We start from the raw sequence: 23835 nt of genomic DNA, 5'->3' as shown, positions 1-23835 counted from the left end.
GTTTTATATCAGTCCTTAAAGGATGAGAATCGAGAAAAGACTTGGGGCAGTGTGTGGAGTAATACGTACTGGAAGGCCAGTAGATCATGTTAGTGCCAGAAATCCTGCTGGCTATGTCGTGTTGGCATTACAAGAGGAACAGTAATCTCAGGACAAGCCATCTGCTCCTCCATTCTCACTGCCTGCACGTCAATACAACAAACGGATTGAGCGCTCTCAGATCCTCTCACACTGTGAACAAAGGGCCCAGTTTGGGAGTTCATTTGTGTGCATAAATTCCGTTTTTCCATAGTCTTGCAGCTCCAACTTTTCTTGTGGAAAGTGGATTTTCAGTCCCGCGTTGAGGGAAGAAGGTATTAGAACTGTTAACACTTTCGTCCCTTGGAGGGGGATGTCTCATCCGATAATCCATTTGGAAGGTAATGAGGTATATTCCCTTGCCTTTACAGATGCGATCAAAGACGTGATTAAATCAGGCATGTGCCCAACCATTATCCCACTGCTTCGAAAATAATAATATTTCTTTCAACACACACAAAGCAATGAGATTTGTTGCTTTTTCTGTATGCCATTGTGCTTTATCACAATGTTGCAAGGCCTAGATCCTTTAAAAATATTTCATAACAGGGGAAAATCCAATCATTTTAGGTTTCTATAAAGTGGTGGTTTTTCCAAGTGCTATACTTTGGGTCTACTGTAATGAATCAAACAGTGGTGGTTGAAAGATAATTGCTTGCATTCACTTTATTTGGCTACAGAGGGGCTAGAGCTGCTCCAAACTAATAACGTCATATGACTTTTTTTGTTTAAATCTGTAAATCAACGCCAGCTGAAACAGTGTATCCTACATAATTTCACATGAAATATGTTTGTACTCTGTGTTGATTTCTTTTCTGATGAATATGGAACATCTGAGTTTATATGAGGCCAGTAATAACAGTACTCTTGGGAAACACATTACTGGGGCAAAGGAGGAAGAAAAAAGGATTGCATAAACTGTTTAGGAGAAGTACAACAAACAGGGAGAGAAGAATTTATTTAAACATATAGTGGCTAAGGAAAAGTTCCAGTGGAATGAAAATTGTGACATTTTGCTTGCTGGCTGAAGACTGTACACAGTGCATCTTTTCATGTAAAATATCAGTATTCCACCTCAGAAAATGATAGACCTGTGAAAAAAGGCATAGAAAGGTGTTGGCCACTTGATCAATGATTTCATGTTTTCAGTGGCCACAAATCTTTTGCACTTTCAGCAGTTCATATATGCACAGCCTACTTACATATGGACTGAAATCTTGTATAGTTCGGCATTCAGAAAGCTCGTTGTAGTTACGTTCAAATTAAGACCTAATTGGCACTGTTTGTATTGTGCTTTGGTAGCCAGGGCGAGTAATGGACTAAACCTTGGCATGCTCTTTAGCATGCCTCCACATGTCTGGGTAGCTAGAACAAGAAGTGCCCATGGTCCATCTGCCTAACCGTGGTCATTGACACCATCTGAGGAGCAACCATACCCAGGCTCCTACAACAGATTCTACCTTTCTTCAGGACAGTTGATGTCAAGGCTCGTCTTGAGTAAATGAATTGGATTTAGGATTAACACACAGCATTGGGCTATTTACACTGATGATAGGTGAATATCTGAGTCTGTGTAAAGGCACAGTGCAGGCCCTAACCTCTCACCGTCTCTTGTCCTGTTGCCCATCTAAAGCCGATCCCTAACTGTCTGTGCAGCATGTGTTTTGGATTCAAGTTCAGGCCTGACCCAGAGTTTGGAGTATGCTGTAAACATAACCATATTGTTGTAATCTAAGTCTACCAGCATTCAACTGAGGCTGATATCGTATGTAAAGCTGATGCCGTTACTTGGTGAATAAGGGTCAGGGTGCATGTTCTGAGTTATTAAAGCAGTAAGAAGTCACAGTTTGAGTTTATTGTCAGAGCACATAAATACCTGTTCACTGAGCTTTCTGCATGTGTAGAGAGAGAATTTTGCCTAGAATGAGAAATGGCAAACACATGGCCCAGCAATGGGAGCAAGCTGTTCACTAGAGCACCAGAACTTCTCTGGGCTCCTTACTGATTTATTTATTATTTTAAAGGAAAAATTCCATTTAATCTTAAGAGCAGAGGAAGAACACTTCTGTAATATTTATCTTTTCAAAGCTCATCTACTTGTAAACATCTAACAAGGCCTAATCAAACAAGACAAGATCCTTGATAGCATCCTGACCGAAGGAACTATTCATAAAGAGTGGTTATGCAGCAGCCGTGTATCTGTTCATATCATATATCAGATGTAGAAAAATGCTGAGCTCATTGAAAGAAACCGTACCTAGGCTAGATTTTTGTAAAAGTAAAATAATTTAAATAGAATTAGTCTTTCACTAGGATTTTTATTAATACATTTTCCTCCATGATAAAGTTCTTCATTAGCCTGCCAGAATTTAAGCAGTGAGTAACTTCACACCATTGAGTAATCCCCTTAAATTCATATACCATAATTCTTCATGTTACGTGTTTGTATGACCTAGATAAAGAAAGAGATTTAAAGCAGATAGGACAGTTCTTTATCATTAAAACATTTGTGTTAGAGAGCAATCCTTTCTGTGTTTAAAAAATGAATATAGTAGTGTTATGTTGCAGAATTGTTGAGTAAAATCATTGTTACCATTTGGCATAGATGTGTCTGCAACTCATTCAGTGTAGTTTGGGGCAATCAAAGCTTTCCAAGACATTTTTCATTTTTTCTCTGCAGATGGTGATTAATTTCTTCTTTTTCATTTGGCACTTGCAGTGAAACCTTATTGAACGTTACAGGTTTCTCTTTAAGAAAAACATATATAAATGAGCAGAATGTTAATTAGGATTATACTGATTTGTTGCCTCCAGCTGGCTGTGAAGGTCATACTGGCTTATATTTTACACTCAAAGCAATGTTTTTCTTAAGCAAACATGACAACTTAAGGGAACTGAAAAAGGCTGTAACATGAGTCTATTTAGGCTTCTATCCTATTTTATTTACTTTAATAATTACATACTCTATATTATTTCAATAAATAATTTTTTTAAAAAAATCATGTGCCACTATATAAAACTAGACAAATTCCAGGCTTAAAAAGACCAGGGTGACTATGAATATATAGTCAGGTTCTTTGTGGTAGCTTCACAAGATCTCAGATAAGGGGCTGGAGGTTCCTGCAAACCTAGTGACTTGGGTCTCGGTGGGATGAGTGGGTGTTGCACGTGGAGGCACGAAAGCCAGCTGAGTACAGACATGTCGAGACTTCACCCAAGGGTAAAATGCAGAGTTGGGCCGTGGAGCTGGCAGAGGGATCCTCTGCCATTGCAGCTCCTCCTGGCTTCTATGCTTTGATTTAGCAAGGAAGCAGACCAGACCCTTGGCCTCTATGCATGCTGCTAGCCAACTGATGGCATTTCCTCATAGCAGATCCCCAGCCATTTTTTGACAGTTCTGTGTCACAAAGGTTGTAGGATTTCCCTGAGACATTGGAGGAAAACTTGCCACTCGTTTGGCGTTGACTGTACAATAATGACAGGCCAGTTAAATACCTATCCTTCCAATCAGCCAGGTAAGGACTATTATATGCTTGCACAGTAAAAATGAAAAACAAGTAATACCCTGTTGCAAAAGCAAGGAAGCATGCTCACAAATACGGACGTCTCTCGTCATACTTACAGCTCCCGTGCTTTGGCAAGCACATGAAGAATGTCTATATATCTGCATACCCACTTTTAATAAAAGCCTTAATATAAACAGCAAATGTCTTAATATAGGCAGTACTTGAACTTTTCTTTTTTGCAGCTGACATGAACCAGGTCTTTAGAAAGGCTGTGAGTCCTGGTATAGTGCATCCAAAGGCCAGCCTCTGATATTCTTCCTCCCTGTAGTATTCCCAAGGTTGTTCACAGATATCAGTGTAAATCATGTAATTATAAAACAAGGGACTGGAAGGTCTTCTGCAGGATATCATAGCACATAATCCTTGGGTATATTTCTTACAGTTCTCTAAAAGTTAAAGTTCTTGCCTCAAGTAACAATTAGAAAATTTTGCTCCAAAAATTTGTCTCATTTTTACCTTAGGATCCCTCAGCATCACTTAAATAGCTTTTCTTGCACTCTGCTTTTAACTCATCTGAAAGATTATAGACAACAATTCTGTTCCTCTCACTTTTTGTTTAGATAAGGCTAGACTCCCAAGCCAGTATCTTTTTCTCTCTGCTCATGAGACTGGCTCATCATTTCTCATACCAGCGTAGCGCTGCTTCATTGCGTCTCTTTGAGCTTATCGTTCTTGAATGAGGATGACATGAACAATACACAATATTTAGATGATGTCCTGTAGTATCATATACAATGACATGAACAACTGGATTTCCCATCATTTCTGGAAACATCTCACTTAGTACAACCTAAGATTGCCTTTGGTTTTTGTATGGTCTCAGCCTGTTGATAGCCTGTAGTCAGTGAAAGTTTAGCTACTGCATATTCAGCTATTTCTTACTCTCTGTTGCTTTCAGCCTCCAAGTTCTCAGTTTTCAGCAGAGCATTTTGTTGTTAGTGCACAGCCTTACATTTTATAGTCTTACCTGTTCCTCCATTTCTATTTGTGCACTGTGAAGGTTGTCCACTAACAATTTAATCACCTCCAGGTGATCCAGTCAAATGGATCATTACTTTCAGTGTTTAAAAAATTGCATCAGTTCCAGTTTTATTTTATAGTTTAGTGGCCAACCACTGGATTTCAATAGACTTCTGGAAGACAGTGGAAAGAACTCCCTTGAATCATGTCTTTGTCAGTGTAACATCCTGCATATTGCAGTATTGCCAGCCGTAGGAGGTAAAAAAAAGTATGAATCAGTGCCAAAATATGGTAAGATTATTTTTTTATTTAAAGAAATTCAATATAGAGTGCCTTTTCTAGTCAGTATTTTTTCACTTACTGCTTTCACAGCTTCCTTCAAAATAAAAATAAAGCCCAGTAACGCAGTTATACTAAACATGAAAAAAAGGAAGCTATTCATTTAGAATGGGAAGAGATAAACAAAGCGTGATGGTTTTAATACAACATACTGTATATTGAAAGAGTATTACATCTATACTCATTTTAAGATGAACCTGTGTATTTGTTGGAAGTGAGTAAGAAGTCTTGAATCACAGCCTCAATATAAAATTGGGTTTGTTAACAATAGTACATAGTACTAAGTATTTTATTACTCATTTTATTACTTGTCAAGTACTGACTATTTGTGCTTGATGACGCTCATGATTACACAACACAGTAATTGGTTAAGAGTTTTGTGTAGAGATGGAAAACAATTGCTAAAAGCAATTGAGATATTACTGCAGTATAATGTATTATTAATGATGAAGGCAGAAATTTTTTTTCTTGCTTTCAGCAGGGTTTCCAAGGACTGCTGAAGGGAGTGCAAACAGTTGGTGCCCCTCTGAGGAGCATGCAATATCAGGGAGAAGATCTCCTGCAGGTCTGCAGTGCTCAGGCTGAGAGCAGCCATGCCTGGAAGGACTTTGAGATCAGGGGTTACCCAAAGCCATAAAATACCTTAGCAAAGTTATTTGTCACTCATTGACAAGGTGGGAGAAACAGCACAACTGCACTTGAGATAAGGCACTTGGCTAATTTCATTTCTCCCGTGGATTTCTTGGGTTACCTCCGGCAGATAACACCACCTTTTACTGTTTGCAGTGCAAACCTGTTCAGTACTGCGGTGCTTTCTGGGTGTTATGGATCTGCTCTTCCCCAGATGTGCTGGGAGTTGGCTGGGTGGAAAGACCTTCTTGTTTCTCAGGAGGTCTGAAACTTGCTGCACGCAGTGCAAGAGCGTAGCAAGGTCATACTCAGCTTTTCCCTGTGCATAAGTGTAAAAGAGATGTTAGCCTTGGTGCATAAGGGACCTCAGTCTGTAGCTTTTTTTGGCTCCCTTACCCCCTTGGGATGGAACGTGCATCCAAGAGAGTGGTTGTCACACAGCAGGGCTTTCTGGCACCCACAGCCCCTTGTGTGCTTGCTGCAGCCCCCCTTCTTGACTCCAGTGACCACAGACTGTAGTCCAGCATCCTATTCCCCAGTTCCCGGTCTGTCTCTCCAGGTCCCTGAACGGCACTGCTAGCAGGAATAGCTGTAGCAGTAGGGCTTGGGCTGTTTGACCTGTATTTGCCCCCTTTAGTCTGTTTAGCACTTCAAAGGACCACTCCCCTCTCCCAGCCATGTTACTGACATAACAGGTCTGTGTTCCCTGACACAAATTTCACTGATTTTCACTGGCCTCCCATGAGACCTACGCTGCTCCTTCCTCAGTTTTCTATCCGTAAAATACTTCCTTTACTGAGAGTGATTTTCAGCCTAAGTCCAGAAGAGTTGGTGGGCTTTTGGCTACTGTGTTAATCCAATCAAGGGATGTCTATAACAACAGTTGTCCTATGGTTTCTGGTCTGCACTGTGAAATTTCGGTAGTTTATGGCAGAAGTCTTCAGTTTAGATTTGGGAAGACATCCCCAAGAAAATTAGTCCCCACAGTACTTACTGATTTAGTAAGCCTAAGAATATCTTTGCAATGGAGGCACAGAAAAATACTGTGAATAAAACCTAGTTGATGAACATAAGCAAAGATGGCTTGTTCTGTAGTGAAAAGTACATTGGTTCTTTTGGGGATCCACATATCACATAGACCTTGACCTGCATGCATTCATCCCATGTGTGCATCCCAGCTCATCCATACATGAGTGAGAAGCACAATTACGTTTGACTTCCTTATAGAGCAGGAGAACTGTGAGTTCCTGAGTTCTGACAGCTTCAGCCCAGAAAGCAAGCAGCCAGAGCAGGACAGGCAGACTTCCACTTTCCTTATGACTAGGGGCAGGTGAAATAATAACTTGCCTGCATTTTGTGTTTTTGTCTTTGAAAAAACTGGTTTTATGCTTCCCAGCGAGACAGAAGTTCTCAAGGTTCAAGTGCACAGGCAGTTGGAAGTATTATTCATGTTTTACACATTTTGATTAAAAGTGAAATGAAAGTGAAATGGCTTGGCAGGCAGGGAGATTAGCCACTTCACAGCTTCCTGTGGACATGAGGAGAAAGTGTCGTTAGATCTGTAACCTTGCAAGATACTGAGTTTTCCTGCTTCTTGAAAAAGAAAGGTGAACAAATGTTGTTCTGATTTGGTGATGCTGTTTGTTAGACTACCCTCACACATGGGTATATCACAGCCCAAAGAGAAAAGTGGAGGGGAGTCAGCAGTCCACTGAACACGTTCCTTTCCCATACAGGCTCAAACCCTAGAAAAATGCCAACATAAACATTCCAAAACTTGATATAAAAGTTATCTAAAGATCCTATTTACATTCACTGTTTTACCAGATCAACAACATTATGCTGTGTTGTTTTAAATGAAGAACAGATACAGGCTCAGATTATACACCTTTGAAGTTTAAAAATCCAAACTTTGGTTTTACAAGTGGTCTCTAGTCTTATGACAGATAGATACAAACACACAGATCTAATTTCCTCTGCAGTCTAGAGTACTCACAAGGGAGACTGTGGGTCTGAATTGCTGGCATGAATTTGTGGGCTGAAAGAGTGTCTCCAAGAGATGTCATTTTGATTTCATCCTAGACCCTGAGCCATGCCTGTGTCTGTTCCCCAGAGCTTGCTTTGACCCCTGCCAGTGTTAGTAAGGTGTTATGAGTATTGGGGATGTCCCTGTGCACAGTCGGTTGCAGGCTCAGTGACCTTATTACTTTCTGAATTTATAAAAAATTACTTCATAAAAGAGGCAGCCCCAATGTTTTACTTAAAGCCACAAGGGGCACTGGTGAATTGTCACTTCTTTGGAAGCTTTAGGCTTTCTTCCGCAGTGCTCCAAGAGATGGTTTATCTGAAATCTCTCTATCTGGCTCTGCATTCTGGCATCTCCTCACATTGACTACATGGCTGTGGGCAAAAAAGAGGTGATAAACACAGCGATGAGAACTGATATCAGGAGCTGCTTTGAAGACACCCTCTCTAACCCTATCTGAGATGGTAGAATTCCTTCTCTGACACAGCTACCAATACAGAAGTATCTTCATCCTATTTTCAGTACGACCCCATGTTTTAAAGGGTATTTTAGCTCCTGTGAATATCAAGTAACAGAACTAAGTGACTGCAGAGCTGAAGCATAAATAGAAAGAGGAACAGGCAGCAGCGAACCGCTGACACTTCAGCTGAGACTTGGCAAGCTGGGCTGGAAATGCTTGTCCCAGCAATACACATCGCACTTGCAGAGTACCTTCATGATCGCCTCTGTGTACAAAGTTTATACCATCACTGACCTATTTTTTTTTTTTTTTGCTGACAGTGCAAAGGCAAAAGTTAGTGTAAAGGACAATTCATGTAGTTCTGTATTTTCCTGGGTGTGTATATATACACAAACGCCACCATATGCTCACTTATTTTATAATGAATTGGGTCTGCAGCTGACCTGTGAGTTTTAACTTTCAGTGGGAATTACACTTCTAAGTCACTGAGACACTTTGGAAAATGCCATCTTTTAGTAAGATGCCTGTCTACCGTGCTGTAGACAGGTCATACGCTGGCGTTCAGAAAACAGCCAAACTTTGTGATCTCTGAGAGGATACAAAACTATTCTGTTTCCAACAGAAAGGGGCAATTCAACCTGCACCTATGATGTCCCTTGAGAATAGGTGTGGAAAACCCATGCTCTTTAGCCACCATGAATTGTCCTCATCTTTGGCAAGGTATTTTTTTCTGTCCATATATTTTTGTCACAAAGGGACATTGTGACTTGCTTTACTTGGAAATAAGTAAATCCTTCTCTGACAGAAGTTCCAAATATATGAAGCTTGTGAATGAATTTGAAGATGGCAGAAACCACCTGCAATGCCTTTTCCCTCTGCATATCACTGTTAATTTTCAAGGGATCTAATATGGTTTTGTTCAGAGTTTACCTTAAGGTGATAAAGCTGTAGTACTTCGGTGTATGCTGACTGGCAATGCTCAAGCTGAGATAGTCACTGAAACCAAGGGTATATGCTAAAGCGAGGTGTAACGCAGGAGTAACCCATGAGCGTGCTGGAACTCATCAGCGGCGGTTGAGCACTCTGGGGCAGGTCGTGCTTCGTGCCATGACTAATTATAACATTAGTGTATATTGTTCAGTAATTAGTAAATTCTGCTAAGAATCTCCATTTTAAATGGTCTCTTCACTGGCATTTTGCTCTTCCATTAAAAAAAAGTCATTCTATAATGATGCATTCTGTGATATATATGATATATATGCATATATATAATGTATATGATATATATCATGACCTATGATATGTACAAATAGATATAATACAAATTATTACTCATTTGTGTATATATGATATATTTCTATATATATCATATATATACAAATACATATGCACATGTATATACACACATATATACACATATATATATGTGTGTGTGTGTGTGTGTATGATTGCTTCAGGAAGGTATCTCACTAGTTAAAAGAGGTGAATGAGTGAAGCACAATATGAAAGCCTTCATACCATGTTGTCTATCGAGTGTCAGGAACCAACCTGTTCCCTGCACATTTTTACTGAGCCTTGCTAGGATAAACATAGGGACTATATAGGATGTACTAGGGAATGGTAGATGAATTATTCAGAAAATTACCAAGAAGAGCAGGAGGCTTTTTGTCTTTTCATGCATAGAAATCAGGACTGGATGGTGTTCTGCAAGATCTATGTTAGCCAAGCAGAAACTACTAGACTTAATAGAGGGAAATAGCTGAGTGAGTTATTTGGACTGTGGTCCAGTTAGTGACATCGTTACTGTCTTCAGCCAGCATGCTGGTCTTTTCTGGGGCTTAAAAGGAAAGCTAGACTCTTGTGTAGGCACTGCCTTTGCAAAATCCTTACCCATTGGTTCAGAAAAAGATGCAAGAAACTTCAAAATGCACCATTTCCCTGGTGGAAAACAAAATGCAAGTTTCATGCAGCTGCGAGAGCGATTTCTTCCCAAGTTAGTGCCTGATTCTTCATTTCTAGGCAAAGATTTTGATTTTTCCATTATCATGACTTTTCTGACAGTTGGCAAAGAAAATGCCTAACGGCCTCTCAGCAAATAACATTGTTCCTGGTTAACTCTGAACACGTTTACTGAAAAACAGGAGCAGAGTGTTCCAGGTTAGCCCGGTCCGTGCTATGCAGGGGGAAGGCACTTCTATTTGGAGTAAGAGTCCCTGCATGTTGTTAACTGGGAGCAACTCCTGTTTAGACAAGCCCCCAGGAAAACTGTTCTGGCACGCACGCATGCAAATACAGACTGTCTTTATTTGTTGTAAGCATGAATAAGAGCCACGGATATCAATTTGTAAATATTAAAGGGTTGCATATGCCTGTTACAGTTCACAGACAATTGCTCAAATGCTTTAGTTCTCACATTGTTTTCTGCAGGTAGGCGACACTGTGGCCCCAAGTGCCAAATCTGGCAGGTAGTCTCGAATAATACAGGGAATTACATACGGATGATATACTGGTGTGCACGAGATTGTTTTCTGGTCTCAAGCTGTTAAGTTGTAGAAAGAGGCACAACTTTTCAAAGGCTTGTTGAATCAAAGTGTCCCCCCATCACACCTTGTTGTCTGCCCTCTCTCTTCTCCCCTTTCTCCCCTCAAACTGGTCAGGGTTTGTCAGTGAGCTCATTGTCCTCTTGAGAAAAACTTCTTCTCGCGAGAGAAATGTGACTGGTGTCAGGTTAGGTCTTTCCCAGTCATCATGCAGACTAGCTGACGAAAAGTGATTAACACTACTTAAAGGGAAAGTATCAAGGTCTTTTGGTGAGAAGCTTGTTTCCCAATGCCAAGGGATAAAGAATTTACCACTTCACTTGAGCGTTGGTTCCAGTGTATAATTTCATTCACCGCTACATTTTTTTCCTTTTTATCCCATTTGATTTGGCTCCTGATAAATATTTCTGAACACAGACACATTTTTAGAATTCCTGCCTAAACTTTTGATTTGCATACTGCAATATATACTCAATAACTTTACCTGAGGCTTTTATATTTGTAGTTTACACTAGGTACAATTTCAATTTATTGAGCTACTTCTCCTCCATACAGTTTGATTTTTAGCAGGTTTGTAGACGTGAGGGAGCCCTGACAGAGAGAACAGCATACAACACCAAGGAGAAAATCTGAGTTCCCTTTCTGTTCTTTATTCCAAATAAATTAGCCTGGACATAATTCAGTATGGATACAATTGCTACAGACTGCGGAAAAAGTTCCCACTTCCATCTGGAAATTGTGGATGAATTTGGGTTTTCAGGTTTCTTGAGGCTTATGTGGCCATGCTCTGTTTGACTGCATGATTTTGTAACCTCTTCGCAAATTTGGATCCACTTTAGCAAGTGGGTGGAGATAGATAATTAAGATAATGAGATTTCTATGGGTTTTATGAATATAGGCAAAAAGGTATATAGAGAGACCCTATAAATGCTCTGAGTGAGGAAAAAGGTTGTAGTGGGAACCCATGTCTTTTGACATGACAGAGAACTTGAAATATTTGTAAGCCCACCAACTGCAGGAAAGCCTTCAGTCAGAATTTAAGACATACTCACTTCTGGGGCTCTTGGCTACTGGCTTGTTTGTGGAATGCCAGACCAGTCCTGGCACACTCCTACGCGGCGTTTGGACAAAGAATTTCATGGAAGGGGGTTTCCCTCTTGTATCAGATGAACTCCATCCATTTAGACTTACACTGATGACTGAAAGCTGGGTTGAGCTGTCTGCATATGTATTATACGCTCTTTTCATATTTTTGTTCTTGCAGATTATTGTGCGACAGAAAACTGGATAAACATTAACAGAACCTGGAGTATATTTTAAATGTAAAGCTCAGTCAGACATACTGATAATTGCACATTCTGTAATCAAAACTGTGTAGGCTTTTCTTTCAAAGTACGGCAACGGCTGTTAGAGCACATCTGGAAAATATGCTTTAAGCAAAGGTATTTTAGCTCAGAGAATTTCACAGCGCATGGGATATTTACCAGCACTTCTTTCCAGAATACTAATCTGATTTATCAGTATTTTTAGTATAAAAGTCTTCATTTTTTTATGATGTTTGCAAAGCTGGTTTTGAATTCATATCACAGATTGGCCATTCCAGTGTAGTTCAAGGCTAAATGCTACAAAACAAAAACATTGCTTTGCTACTATTTTTAGGTAGAAGCCTACGTAAGCCTTATCTAAAGCCCTAATAATATTTTCTTCACCGATTTCAGCCAAATATTTTCCCTTGCTTTGATTCTAAAGAGAAATAATTGTTTCATACTGGAATGACATTGAGAGGTAAATTGGTTGGACTCTTGCTCTGTGCTTCTTGAGGCTCATGTTAACGGCCTTCTGTGCTATCGCCCTCTCTAGAAAATAGAGATAGTTGTACCCCCTGCAATTATTATAGTGTTACTGAGAACTTCTTTGAAGTCAGTGAGAGTGTTTACAAGGTAGGATCCTGGCCGCTTGGAAATGAACGGCAATATTTCTGTTTGTGACAGGAGCCCAAGCGTTGTGGTTTCTACGCTTTCTTCAGAACTGTTGAATAGACATGGCACTACAAAGACAGAATTATTAAAATTATTAATTAAAATTGAAGCAAGAAAGCAGAAAACTTAAATAAACTTCAAAAAACCTCTATCCATTAATTTATTTATAATGTTACACATTTTGTTTATTTGGAAAAAAATTACTAAAAATAAAGATGCAGAATCCCAGAACCTTTCCTAACAAGGTAATACTCTAATCAGGATCTTGCATTCTGACACAAGTGTCTCAAAACTAGCCAACCAACTTGCTTTCAAGATGATGGGGGAGATTTTGCAGATAAATAGCATTTACCAACAGTTCCCCAAGTGAGAAATCAGTTCTCCTTCATTTGGAGTAGGAGGCAACTATTTTATGCTAGATAACATTGTGTTGGAACAGCTTTGCGCCTGAATTTTAAATCATAAATGCTATGCTTGTTGCGCAGCTGGAGGCAAAATGCAGTTACCCAACCAAGGAAGAAACTACAGAAAAAAAAACGGATGAGATGACTAACAAAAAAAAAAATCTACGGCAGTGATACCACAAAATAAAAGAGTAATGTGGAATGTATTAGTGGTAATGTGGGAAAATTAATTCCAAATTATTGACAGTTTAATTGACCTACAGGAAGTATTTTAATGGGCTTAGTATGCTGTGCTGTTCTTCAGTTTTTGATCTTTTCCACTGGGCAGAAAACCAGTTTTTCCAAGTATGGGGTTTAAAGTTGTAACAAATGGTTGCTGTGGATTGCCTGGTGGTCAGACGCCAGCGCTCGACGTGTGACCGAGTCTCTTCCTCTTCCATCCAACACCTGCAAAGCCCATCCTGTGAGCAGGGCTTGGGTGCCTCTGCTCCACTCTTGTCCCAATCTTGCTAGTTACAGAGGCTTTTTGCAAATAATATTCACAAGGTGATTTGACCCCCAGGCTCCGACTGCATGAAGAAAAGGTCATTAAAGATCGGCGGCACCACCTCAAGACATACCCGAACTGCTTCGTTGCCAAAGAGCTGATCGACTGGCTGATTGACCATAAAGAGGCCTCCGACCGAGAGACGGCAATTAAACTGGTGCAGAAATTACTGGATCACAGCATTGTCCACCATGGTAAGTGCAACATCAGCTGCTAAAAAGTTCTAAGCTAAATTTTATTGACTGCTGTGAAACAAAGGGAACCCCCACTCCTGCTCTTCAACCAAGTAGAGGACAGATAGGATCCTTTCCCTGCCAGAAAGGGAGCATCTGCCTTGAACTGTGCTGCTCCGCAAGGTCCCCTGTGTCCCGAGGGACACGGAGAGGCTGAAGAGGTGTGGAGGGATGTTCCCCATGTGTACAGGGGGGGAATTTACTGGAGACTGTGCTGCTGCTTCCCTGCCTCCAGAGGAGCCCCAGCTGGATCCTGTCCCCTCTCTCCCCGCTGCCCTCACCTCCCTGCTCCCCAGAGCACAGTTTTCCAGCTGAAAAACCCATCTGAAAAATCAGCCGGCAAAAAAAGATCATTTTTCTCACGTGGATTAGTTCTCTGGCCCTGTCCCTCACACCAGCTGCACAAACATTAGTGCTGGTACAGCTGCAAGAAAGTTAGTGGTCCGACTGTGCCCTGATTAATTTTCTCCTAAACTTGTTGTCTGTTTGAGATCTGTTCCTTTCAGCTTCTTGAATAACAATTTACGCTGATGAAAAGGAGACTTCCAATTCAGTGGTAGCATTTAGTTGCCTTTTGGTGCACAAAAAGGCTAGGAAGCACACAAACAAAGAAGATCCAAGGCCTTGATTTCAAGCATATAGTATTACCCGTTTAAAAAAGGCAAAATGTACCATTTGTTTCTTTTTTAAGAGAAAACAGAGCAACTGCGAACAGATGAATGTTGACTTTATGCAGGGGTCACTATATGCAGCAATACTGCTGCTATCTGTGATACATTAACAACACCTTAATTAAAGGAAGAAATGCACATATTGAATGAGTGCCACTTCTACAGCTTCTGCTCAGCAATTAAATTAAAATTCTGGGTTGTTATGGAAACTGGGACTGACGATAGATAGTTAAAGAATAAAGTAATTATAGGGTTTTCAAATCTGACTACTTAATCCTCTATTGAGAAAATGTCAGTGAAGAGTTGCGTGGATGCCTGAGTGACTTAATTTAATTGAGCAATAGATGTTTTATTGCTGAATGCTTGTTTAAAGCTTTAACAACCTTCAAATGTTTTCTACCTCAGGATCCAATTGCACACTGTAACTTCCATACAAATTTTACGTATATGTGTGTATATATTACACATAGAGCAGGTGTTTCTTAAAAAAATTAATGTTTGCACTGAAATGTAATGAATTCGTTTGCGAAGTGAGCTAGGGCAAATTCGGAGAGGTTCAATCAGGTTCTGCAGGATGCTCAGAGCATCCTTTCAACTCCCGTGTCAAGTGAAAGTGGTACCAGTTCCTGCTTCTCTGGTGCAGAAGGTGAGCCCATGTATGTGGGCTGACAACTCTGCTAGGAGCAGCTTGGTTGGGATATCTTTCTCATTAATTTATGCCCTTGCTGGAGCTCTGTTCTGCATTTACAGGAGCCCATTGTCAGCTGCTCTCTTATAAACCTTAAAATTTAGCATTTTGCATTGTGCTGCTGTTGTACCTACCATTTGCTAGCTGGCATGGCGGAGCAATTGGGACGATTTTAAGAGGGCAGAAGGCTTTGATTTTGACTGTTTCTGCAGTGAGTCTCAAGTTTCCTACAGCATCACTCAACTGATACAAGTAACTTTAAGAAGTTTGCCAATCCTTAAATTATTGGGTGTTCCACACTGGGGGCCTTTTAACCAAGCTAACAGACTATTTTCATCAAAAGGTTTTCCAGGTATATAGGAGATGGATGCTTTTTTGCTCTTTATGTTCACAGTAATACTCACAAAACTGATGAACACCTATCCCCCTCACCTAGAAATTTGGTTACCTGTCTGAAAGTTTTCTCCAGCCTTTCATCAGTTATTAGAACTGAATAAAGTTGTATGCTCACAAATACAGGGGGTTAGGCTCCATACGTGCTTGCTTTGAAGTTCAGCAGTGATACCTGCTAAATGGATCCTCAACTCCTTAACATCCCTATGAAATTTTTTTTATTTTACCTTTCAGTCTGTGATGAGCATAAGGAATTCAAGGATGTCAAACTGTTCTACCGCTTCAGAAAAGATGACGGGACGTTTCCACTGGACAATGAGGTGAAGGTCTTCATGAGAGGACAAAGACTGTATGAAAAGTATGTTGCTTTCAGTATCCATAATGTGTTGCTAATAGTACCACAGGAGGCAAATGATACTTGTTAATCTATTTTTGAATAGTCAGAGTCTTTCAAATCATGCAAGAGTGGGTCTGGGTAATCCCGTGACTCTGTTTGGTAACCCTTCTCTCTCTTTCCCATTTCCCTTTCACTTTTCTACCGTGTTCACTTGTAGCATTTTGTTTAAAATGAAATTGCATTTTCTTATGTTCGGGGTTGTAAATACATCCTGTATGAGAACCCAATGTAAATTTAAGCCCTTGAACTCTACTCTGTAAAAATAATTACTAATGGATGATTTGTCATGTAAAATTGTAATCACAAGACCTAAACCTTTAGTACATCAACATGTACTGAACGAGTGGCTACATATCTGTTGAGACTCCTTATCTTCACCAGGAGGTATGATTTTAAATAATAGGTGAAATTAATCTTCAGTGTTCCAGTCTGCAAAGCTTCTACATCAGAATGGTTATATTAAATGTAGTTTCAAAAAAATCCCAGCCAAGAACATCTAATTAAGATTTGAAACAGATGATTATGCTGAGATACTGAATATCCCACTGGATTACTTCCGTCAAATAACTAGGCAGCTTAAGCGTACTTCCCAATCTATAATTAATGACATTTTTATTCAGGATGTAGAGATTGTGACATGGTACTTTCAAGAAGAGTGAATAAAATGCATGTTGGCATATGCTACAAACTAACGCGAAAGTTGTGATATGTTATTTGCCAAAAAGCTTGAAGTATTGCTCCAGACTGAATCCCCCCCACTCTCCTGCTTGGTTAGAGCAGAAGCATACAGCAGCTGGGAGAGATGCTGTGCCTTCTGGCTGGAGTAATTTTGCTTCCCTCTTAGAATAAAGCACTCAGGACAATCCCAAGTTTAAAAGCTGGTGATAAATACTGTTTTCAAGGTTAGAAGGCTCTGAAGGTCCATTTGGTGAAAGAGCAATTAAACTGAAATATAAACCAATAATTGTAAATGCCACTCCTTTTGTTGCACCCATCATATAAAATTGCCTGACACTCAGTAACTGTGACTATTTAAAGTAAAAAAAATAATTGTATAAGACACAAGAAAATACACCACTGGAAAAAATCCTTCATTGGATGCATTGGAACAGATGAATTGAATCACTCATCTCCAAAATCTCCTGTGACTTACTAAGCACAGTGTTTGCTCCTTTAGACTCTGTAACATGCAGTGCCTGCAAGCCTGGCCCATACTATCAAAAACCGGTCGGTATGTCTATAGTAGCAAACCTTTTTTTCTATTTGTTGCCTATATTTCTATTTCTATTCTGTGAGAAAAATCATTCTTTGTTGGTGAGGCTGATAACAGTCCTCTGAATGAAAGGAGCCATGGTGGGAAGGACTCTGTTCTGCCAGTGTCTGCTTCCATCCCCATTTCTCTGTGTGAAGAACTGTCTCCAAACCAATGTCTAGTATCCAGTTTGTCCAACACTGTACTAGCAGAAAAATGTTCATAACAGTATAGATCGTTCTTATCTTGGAAAAGGAGTTAATGCCAAAAGCAGCACCTATATCTAAATATAACTGCATCCTCATGAGGTGATTGCTCCTAGGCAACGTATCTAAAGGGTTCAGAAACTTTTAAAACCAGCCCTGAGTGCTAAATATAGTATAGATTAAAAATACATGGCCTTTCAAAACCAGTCTGTGACAGTCAAAACTAGTCAAAATTCTCCATGGATCACTGGAAATACTTCATATTCATGGGAGATAAGAACACATACCTGAGGTATCTGGGCTTCACTTTGTTGGTTGCAGCAAATCCAGTGTGCAGAGCACTCGGATTTCGTTAGGTCCCTTGTCCATGCACGCTTATTAGCCACACCTTCACAGTTTCATTGGATGCATTTTAAACTCAAAATCTAATACTGAAAGTCAGACTACTACAGAAAGAGTTCTGCAATGAGATGTGTGCATGTGTAATATATCTGTTGTATCAGTTTGCTTATAGTGTTGAGAAAGAAAATATGAATTCAGTGCAATTCAAATAGTTATTAAATGGCAACAACTGGAGAAAAGTATTCATGCAGAGACGTGAAATCACTTACCAGTATATTCAACTTGTTTATCAAAATGCCTGTTGGCCTAATTTCAAGAGAAATGCAACTATGCCAAAGGAAATCTGAATCCAACATATTTTAAAAATCTGTGTCTAATTTTGTAGATGCTGTTGATCTTCACTAGGCTTTGCTAGTTTAAGATAGATATTATAATGCTATTTCCTGCCCTCTCCACGCACTGCATTAGGGCTGGTGTACCGTTACATTCAGAAGCCAGTGTAGTTTGTGCTTGCCAAAAATTGCAGACGTTAGCCAACAGCAGTCCATGCAGATTGGTACCCTCAATGGGTAAAATGAGCAAAATGCTTTAGGAGGATCAGCAGGTTGTTGCATGGGCAGAGGAATGGATGCATTAGGCAGGTTCCCTGCATTCAGACAGCTGTTTCGGGTAAACGCCCTGTGCTCTGCCCTGGGACACGGGAACATTAGGTCTGTCCCCATGGTGAGGAGCTCCCTTTCCCTGTCTCCCTTCTGTGTGACCCCAAAGCTTCTTGTACCCTGGATGCTCCTCTCTTGTGGCATTACCTCCTTCACCTACTGTGGATGTCTTCGGTGGCTGTCCTTGTGCCATTAGAAGATTTAAAATCAGTCTCTGACTGTATTCTCCCTTCATTTGCACTGAAAATCATAAATCAGCTCAGATTCCCTGCACATCATTGCAAACTTTGGTAATCTTTTCTGTGAACATGCTTTGAGTTTCAAGTTTATAACTAGAGATGAAACCTACTGGTTTTCCTACAGCTTTACCTGAAAATTGTTGAATAGTTTATCAGATCCAAAGATGGTATATCAGTTTTCATACTCTATAGGACTAACCAAATAGATCAAATGAGATAAACATGTTTCCTGTTCAACAAAACCCTCCCTGCAAATCTTAAATAAATCCAGCACAGACCTTTCATAGCTTTAAAAAAAAAAAAATCAAGTTGTGCAGGCATCCTATTTTTATGATATTTGCAATTCTCAGTAGGTTTTGGTCAGGCACACAGGATTGTTGTGTTTCTGGTGCAGTCAACTTAAAGAGCTATAAGTCATCTCATGACGTTGACTTCCACTGAGATTTTTCAACCAGATTTCACAGTGAAAGAAGTGCAGATTTATGGTTTTAATTTCAGGAAATCATTCAGATAATTTTGAGACTGCGTTCTTTGAATCACTTTCATTTTAACTCATCAGTGGTTGATTCAAATTTATCCTCTGGTGCAGTTATTTAGATAAAAGAAGGTTAAAATTTTCTTTTGAAAAGGGTTTGAATGTCAGTGTTTGGATAAATACATTCCCTTAATGCAGGGTAACACCAGTTTTAGCAAATAATATGTTTTCACATGAATGGCCTCATGTTTTTTTGAAACAAGGAGAAAATGGAAGAGATAGAGGCAGTTTCCGATTCTGCCTAATGAAAGGCCAGGTTTTTGGCTGATGTAAATTGGTACAGCTTTGTTGAGAGCTGTGGAGTTACAGTGATTTACTTCAGTGAGTGATGTCAATCTATGGATTGTTGTTTCTAGGTTTGTTAAACTGTCTATTTGTCATGTCTGTTTGTTCACAAGTCCAAATCCTTTGCAGTGCTATTCTGGGCACATGCAGAAGGGTGTGAAATGTCAAGCTGAGTGTTTTTCCACTTGATATTTTTCCAAATTTCTTTTGTGTCTCTGTAAAAATCTAATGATGAGCATCTCTTTTTCAAAGACCTCTCTATCTGCAACTTCAATGAGCTGGTCAACTAATTACAGACTCATCAAAGAACAATTAACACAATCCTAAGGATGTTTTATTAGGTGCCCGCAGAGCCTGGGTAACCAATTTTGGGTAACCATGCAGCAGATGGTGTGAAAAGACACGAGCTTTGGGTTGGGTTTTTTTTTCTGGGGTGAAAAAAGCCTGGTGAACGGGACGCATTTGAAGATGGTCCCTTGAAGCTCTGTGTGTATTAGATGTGGTTAGTCTGGGACAAAATGTTGCCTTGCATGCAGACGCTTGTAAATCAAAATATGAAAAAGAATAAAGTCTTTGCAAGACTTCTGGAGTCAATACCTTGTCCCCTGTGGCACATGCTCTTGCTTTTGGCCTCATCCCTGACTTCAGCTAATTTTGATTTTCTTAGTTCTTACTCAGCTCAGAGGTGCCGGCAATGATGCACCAACATCTAAATGAGCAGTTCATTATATCTGCCACTGACATACAGCTGTGGTTGAGCAGCCTTTGCCTGGTTTGATGATCTGCTGCCTGGTGGTCAGATCCAGTCAGTTCAGGCTTCTGGTTAGCCCTCGTTAAAGTCAAGGGAAGATATCTATATCTTTTGGGTGAAATAACAGGGGCTGGATCCTGTCAAATCTTTTCATTGTCATTTCAAATGAAACTTCTCTCTGTGTTCTTATAGCACAGATTTTTCTGATGCCTCCCAAAGGAGGTGAAGTTATATTCCATGAACTCTGGACATGCTGGACGTTTAAGAAGGAGATGGCCCATGTATGGATTTGCATGAAATTCAAATTTTTGATCAAAAAAAAGTGGGATTCTGTATTAAAAGGGAGTGATTCTCATTTCTTCTTTCAAACTGTCTTCTCTTTCGAACTGTCAATCTTACTTTTGCATTAACAAAACACAGGTTTTTTTTTTCTTGTTTTTTTTTTAATACTGTGTTATTTGTGTAGGTTACTTGAATGGAGAAGAATTTTATTAGTATCTTTAAGCTAGTACATGCCAATTGCTAGGAGATTTAGAGACACCTCAGGATGTTCCTCTGAACTCTGGTGTTACACGGAGCCAGCTGAGACACAGAGACTGAGAGTCAGATGTTAAAATGTCTTCAGGTGTGTAACTCACTGATTGCAGCTGCATCGCTAAGTGTTGGATGCTAAATATTTATCAACCACCCAAATCACAAAACTACCTTTTTTTCTTCCTCTTGAATTTTTCTGCAGATGTTTTAGAGCTTATGGGGAGTTTTCAAAACCATCTAAATGACTTTGGGGCATGGTCCTGCTAGCTGTAAAAATTAATTAGGAATTTTTGAACATGTTAGCCACAATCTGGTGCTTTTAGGCTAATTTTGTTTCAAAGTTGATTATACAATAACTTTTAGAGAAGCTGAAGAACTAAATAGGGGAAACGTGAAACTGAAAAACCTTGTTTTCTTTTAGGGAAAAAACAAGAAAGCATTAACTTCACACAGGGATATAAAGCCCGAAGTTCTTGACTAAGCAGTTATAATTCACATCCTAAGTTTAGACTGATAGCTTCAGGAAAGATTTAGTAAGTCGGTGAAAGGTTCACTTATGTTTGCTTAATATCAGTGAGATTTGCCAGAATAGATCTGAAGTTGCTTTTCTGAAGAGCCATTTTCCCTACCAATTTTTTTCCCCCTATACTAGGCTGATGAGTTCTGAAAATACTCTTCTGCAAGCCAGGGAAGAGGAAGGAGTCAAGTACGAACGGACCTTCGTGGCATCAGAGTTCATTGACTGGCTGATCCAGGAAGGAGAGGCCACGACACGGTCTGAAGCAGAGCAGCTTGGCCGCAGACTTTTGGAGCACGGGATTATACAGCATGGTGAGAAATTTACTGCCAGGTACAAAAGCTACATTTTTTGTAACACTTTCTTCAGGTCAAATCATGTGGAGGGGCTCTTGTCATCTTGGTCATAATATGTCCAAGTTCTAAATAATTTCAGATAGGAGTCTAGGTAACTTTATTTAATAAAAGGGTGGCTTTTTCAAAAGCTCAGTGTACTAGTTCTGAAAATTCTGCCTCAAATGCAGAATACAGCTAGAATTTGGGATTGTATAATAACAACATAAGGATGTGAATGAAAATCAACGCTCCTATGCTTGTGGTAATTAACTTGTAGAACTTATCAGCGATATGTATAATTGAAGTAGATAGTTTTGTAAGGATCAAGTAGCGATTAGAGCCATAAATAAGCTAAATTCTCTATGTAGAATAAAAATGACAGGTTCTGTATGTCTTCCTACTTGAGGGCAGGAGCAGAGCACAATCTGGTGCCAGAAAAGCAGCTTTCCCTCTTGGTCATGTTGCAGAGTCATTCTAGTATGTTTGGGCAAGAAAGAGGATATTGTTTTCAGCTGAAGTGTTATTATATTTGTCCTGGTGGTGTAACTTCTTTGAGGCAGGAATTGAATATTTATTCATGGTCCAGCACAATGTGTCTGGCAGATGCACCTTCACAAAGGATCTCCCTCTGTTAAGGATGGAGGAGACAGAGTTTTCTCTCCATACTGCCCTGAGGGTGAAGAAACGAACACCCCTGGCACTAAACCCCATTTTACATGTTGTCATCATCTACTCTCAGTGCAAGTTGCCTTTCTGTGACCAGGCTTTTTCCACCATAAATGCGTTGCAGTGCCTCTAGGAGTGATGAAGGGATGCCAGGAGATGACAGAACAAGCTGGCAGAAGCTGTTAGCTACGTTGCTTAATGCACAACGGGAATCAGATCTTTGTGATCCCAATGTTGTCACATCAACACCAATTCTGACAGAGAACAAACAATTCACAATATTAACAGGTTAATATACAAGGTGATAGATTGATGAGGTTGCTTGTTGCTTTGTGAGAAAACCTAGTTTTAAGGAATAGAGAAAAATGGGGGTATAAGCGACCTGCACAGTTCCTTCGTGGTTGTAATCATGCTCACATTATCTTTAGCTTCCAACTACTAGGAGCTACTTCTGAATGTTTACAGTAATCAGCTTCCAGTTCTATAATTACCCCTGTGCTTCCTATGATTTATAGGGTGCCAACTGCTTGGAGCTTGATGGACAGAGAAGGTATGCCACCTCTCCTCTTTATAGCAGCAGTGATTTCATTCCTACTTTTACCCAAGCATTTTCTGTGTATTATATACAAGGTGAACTTTCCTTTAAAAAAAAAATAGAAAAAAAAAAACCCAGAAGTTAGATTTACGCTGCTGTTGATGTTTTTGCAGAGGAAATAAAGTCAGGACTTGACATTTGATGCAAAGCTGGATTTACTTTGCTATTGAAATCTTTGCAAAGCTAAGAAAGTCAGGATATAGCTTTTATTGCAGATCAACCATTGTTTCATTAACTAAGGCAAATGCTCAGCAGTGCACCTTGGCAGGGAAATAATTTTGCCCCTGTCAAGCTGGGTTTCTGGGGGTATTCCTGAGCGATGCTGGCCCTGCTCACCTGTATGGATTGCCCTGGCTAGTTTTGCAGATTTATCCCCTGCCCATCCTCTTCTAGCAGTCAAGAGCACATGCAAAGCTCCCTGTTAGAAAGAGGTTTGAAACTCATGAAGTGACTGCAAACGGGGTGCTGGGAATTGGTTGACTGCTGAGGAAGTGGCCTTCTCACTCCGAGGTACCGTCATCTTCCTCACTCAGCTTTTATTGGGGCAAAGATAACTCAGTGGGGATTTCACACTGACTTGATGGGGAAGCTGGAAGTGAAATAAAACTGAATGATGTCCTTGAGATTTATCTTTACAAGTGGACATGCTTTGTGCACACTCCTAAACAGGAAATTTCATTCTCCTCTGGATTTCACTGAAACAATTTGTCTAGATAGTGTTAGAAATATTGATGAAAGTATTAGCAGAATTAACACAGAGCTGGTGCAGGGTTCACCTTAGCAAGTGGATATGATCTGTGCATTTTGAAGGTTTGTGTAATGCTGGCTTCCTCTAAGAAGGGAGCTTGAAATGAGAACTCCCAGTACAGAATTGGGGATATAAACTATAAAATGGCAGGAGTGGTATTCTCTTTTTTCTCCCCGTCTCATTGAATTCTAGGTCCAATTACAAAAAAAAAAAAAAAAAAAAAGGTATTTTTCTGTCTCTTAGTACAGTAAATTCATTTC

The 23835-nt window shown here is 39.8% G+C and overlaps 1 protein-coding gene across 1 annotated transcript in view; it reads left to right on the top strand.

The window, feature by feature from the left end:
- Positions 1–23835, top strand: part of DEPTOR (DEP domain containing MTOR interacting protein) — a 75488-nt gene that overhangs the window by 13279 nt on the left and 38374 nt on the right. Inside the window, exons 3-5 of the mRNA XM_076329178.1 lie at positions 13545–13723; positions 15749–15872; positions 21367–21545. Of these exons, the coding sequence (XP_076185293.1) occupies positions 13545–13723; positions 15749–15872; positions 21367–21545 (482 nt within the window). The remainder of the gene's footprint in view (positions 1–13544; positions 13724–15748; positions 15873–21366; positions 21546–23835) is intronic.

Source organism: Aptenodytes patagonicus, chromosome 2 (genome assembly GCF_965638725.1).
Source record: "Aptenodytes patagonicus chromosome 2, bAptPat1.pri.cur, whole genome shotgun sequence".
Taxonomy (NCBI): Eukaryota; Metazoa; Chordata; class Aves; order Sphenisciformes; family Spheniscidae; genus Aptenodytes; species Aptenodytes patagonicus.
Note: the sequence above shows the minus strand (reverse complement) of the source record. Positions and strands in the feature narration are given on the sequence as shown.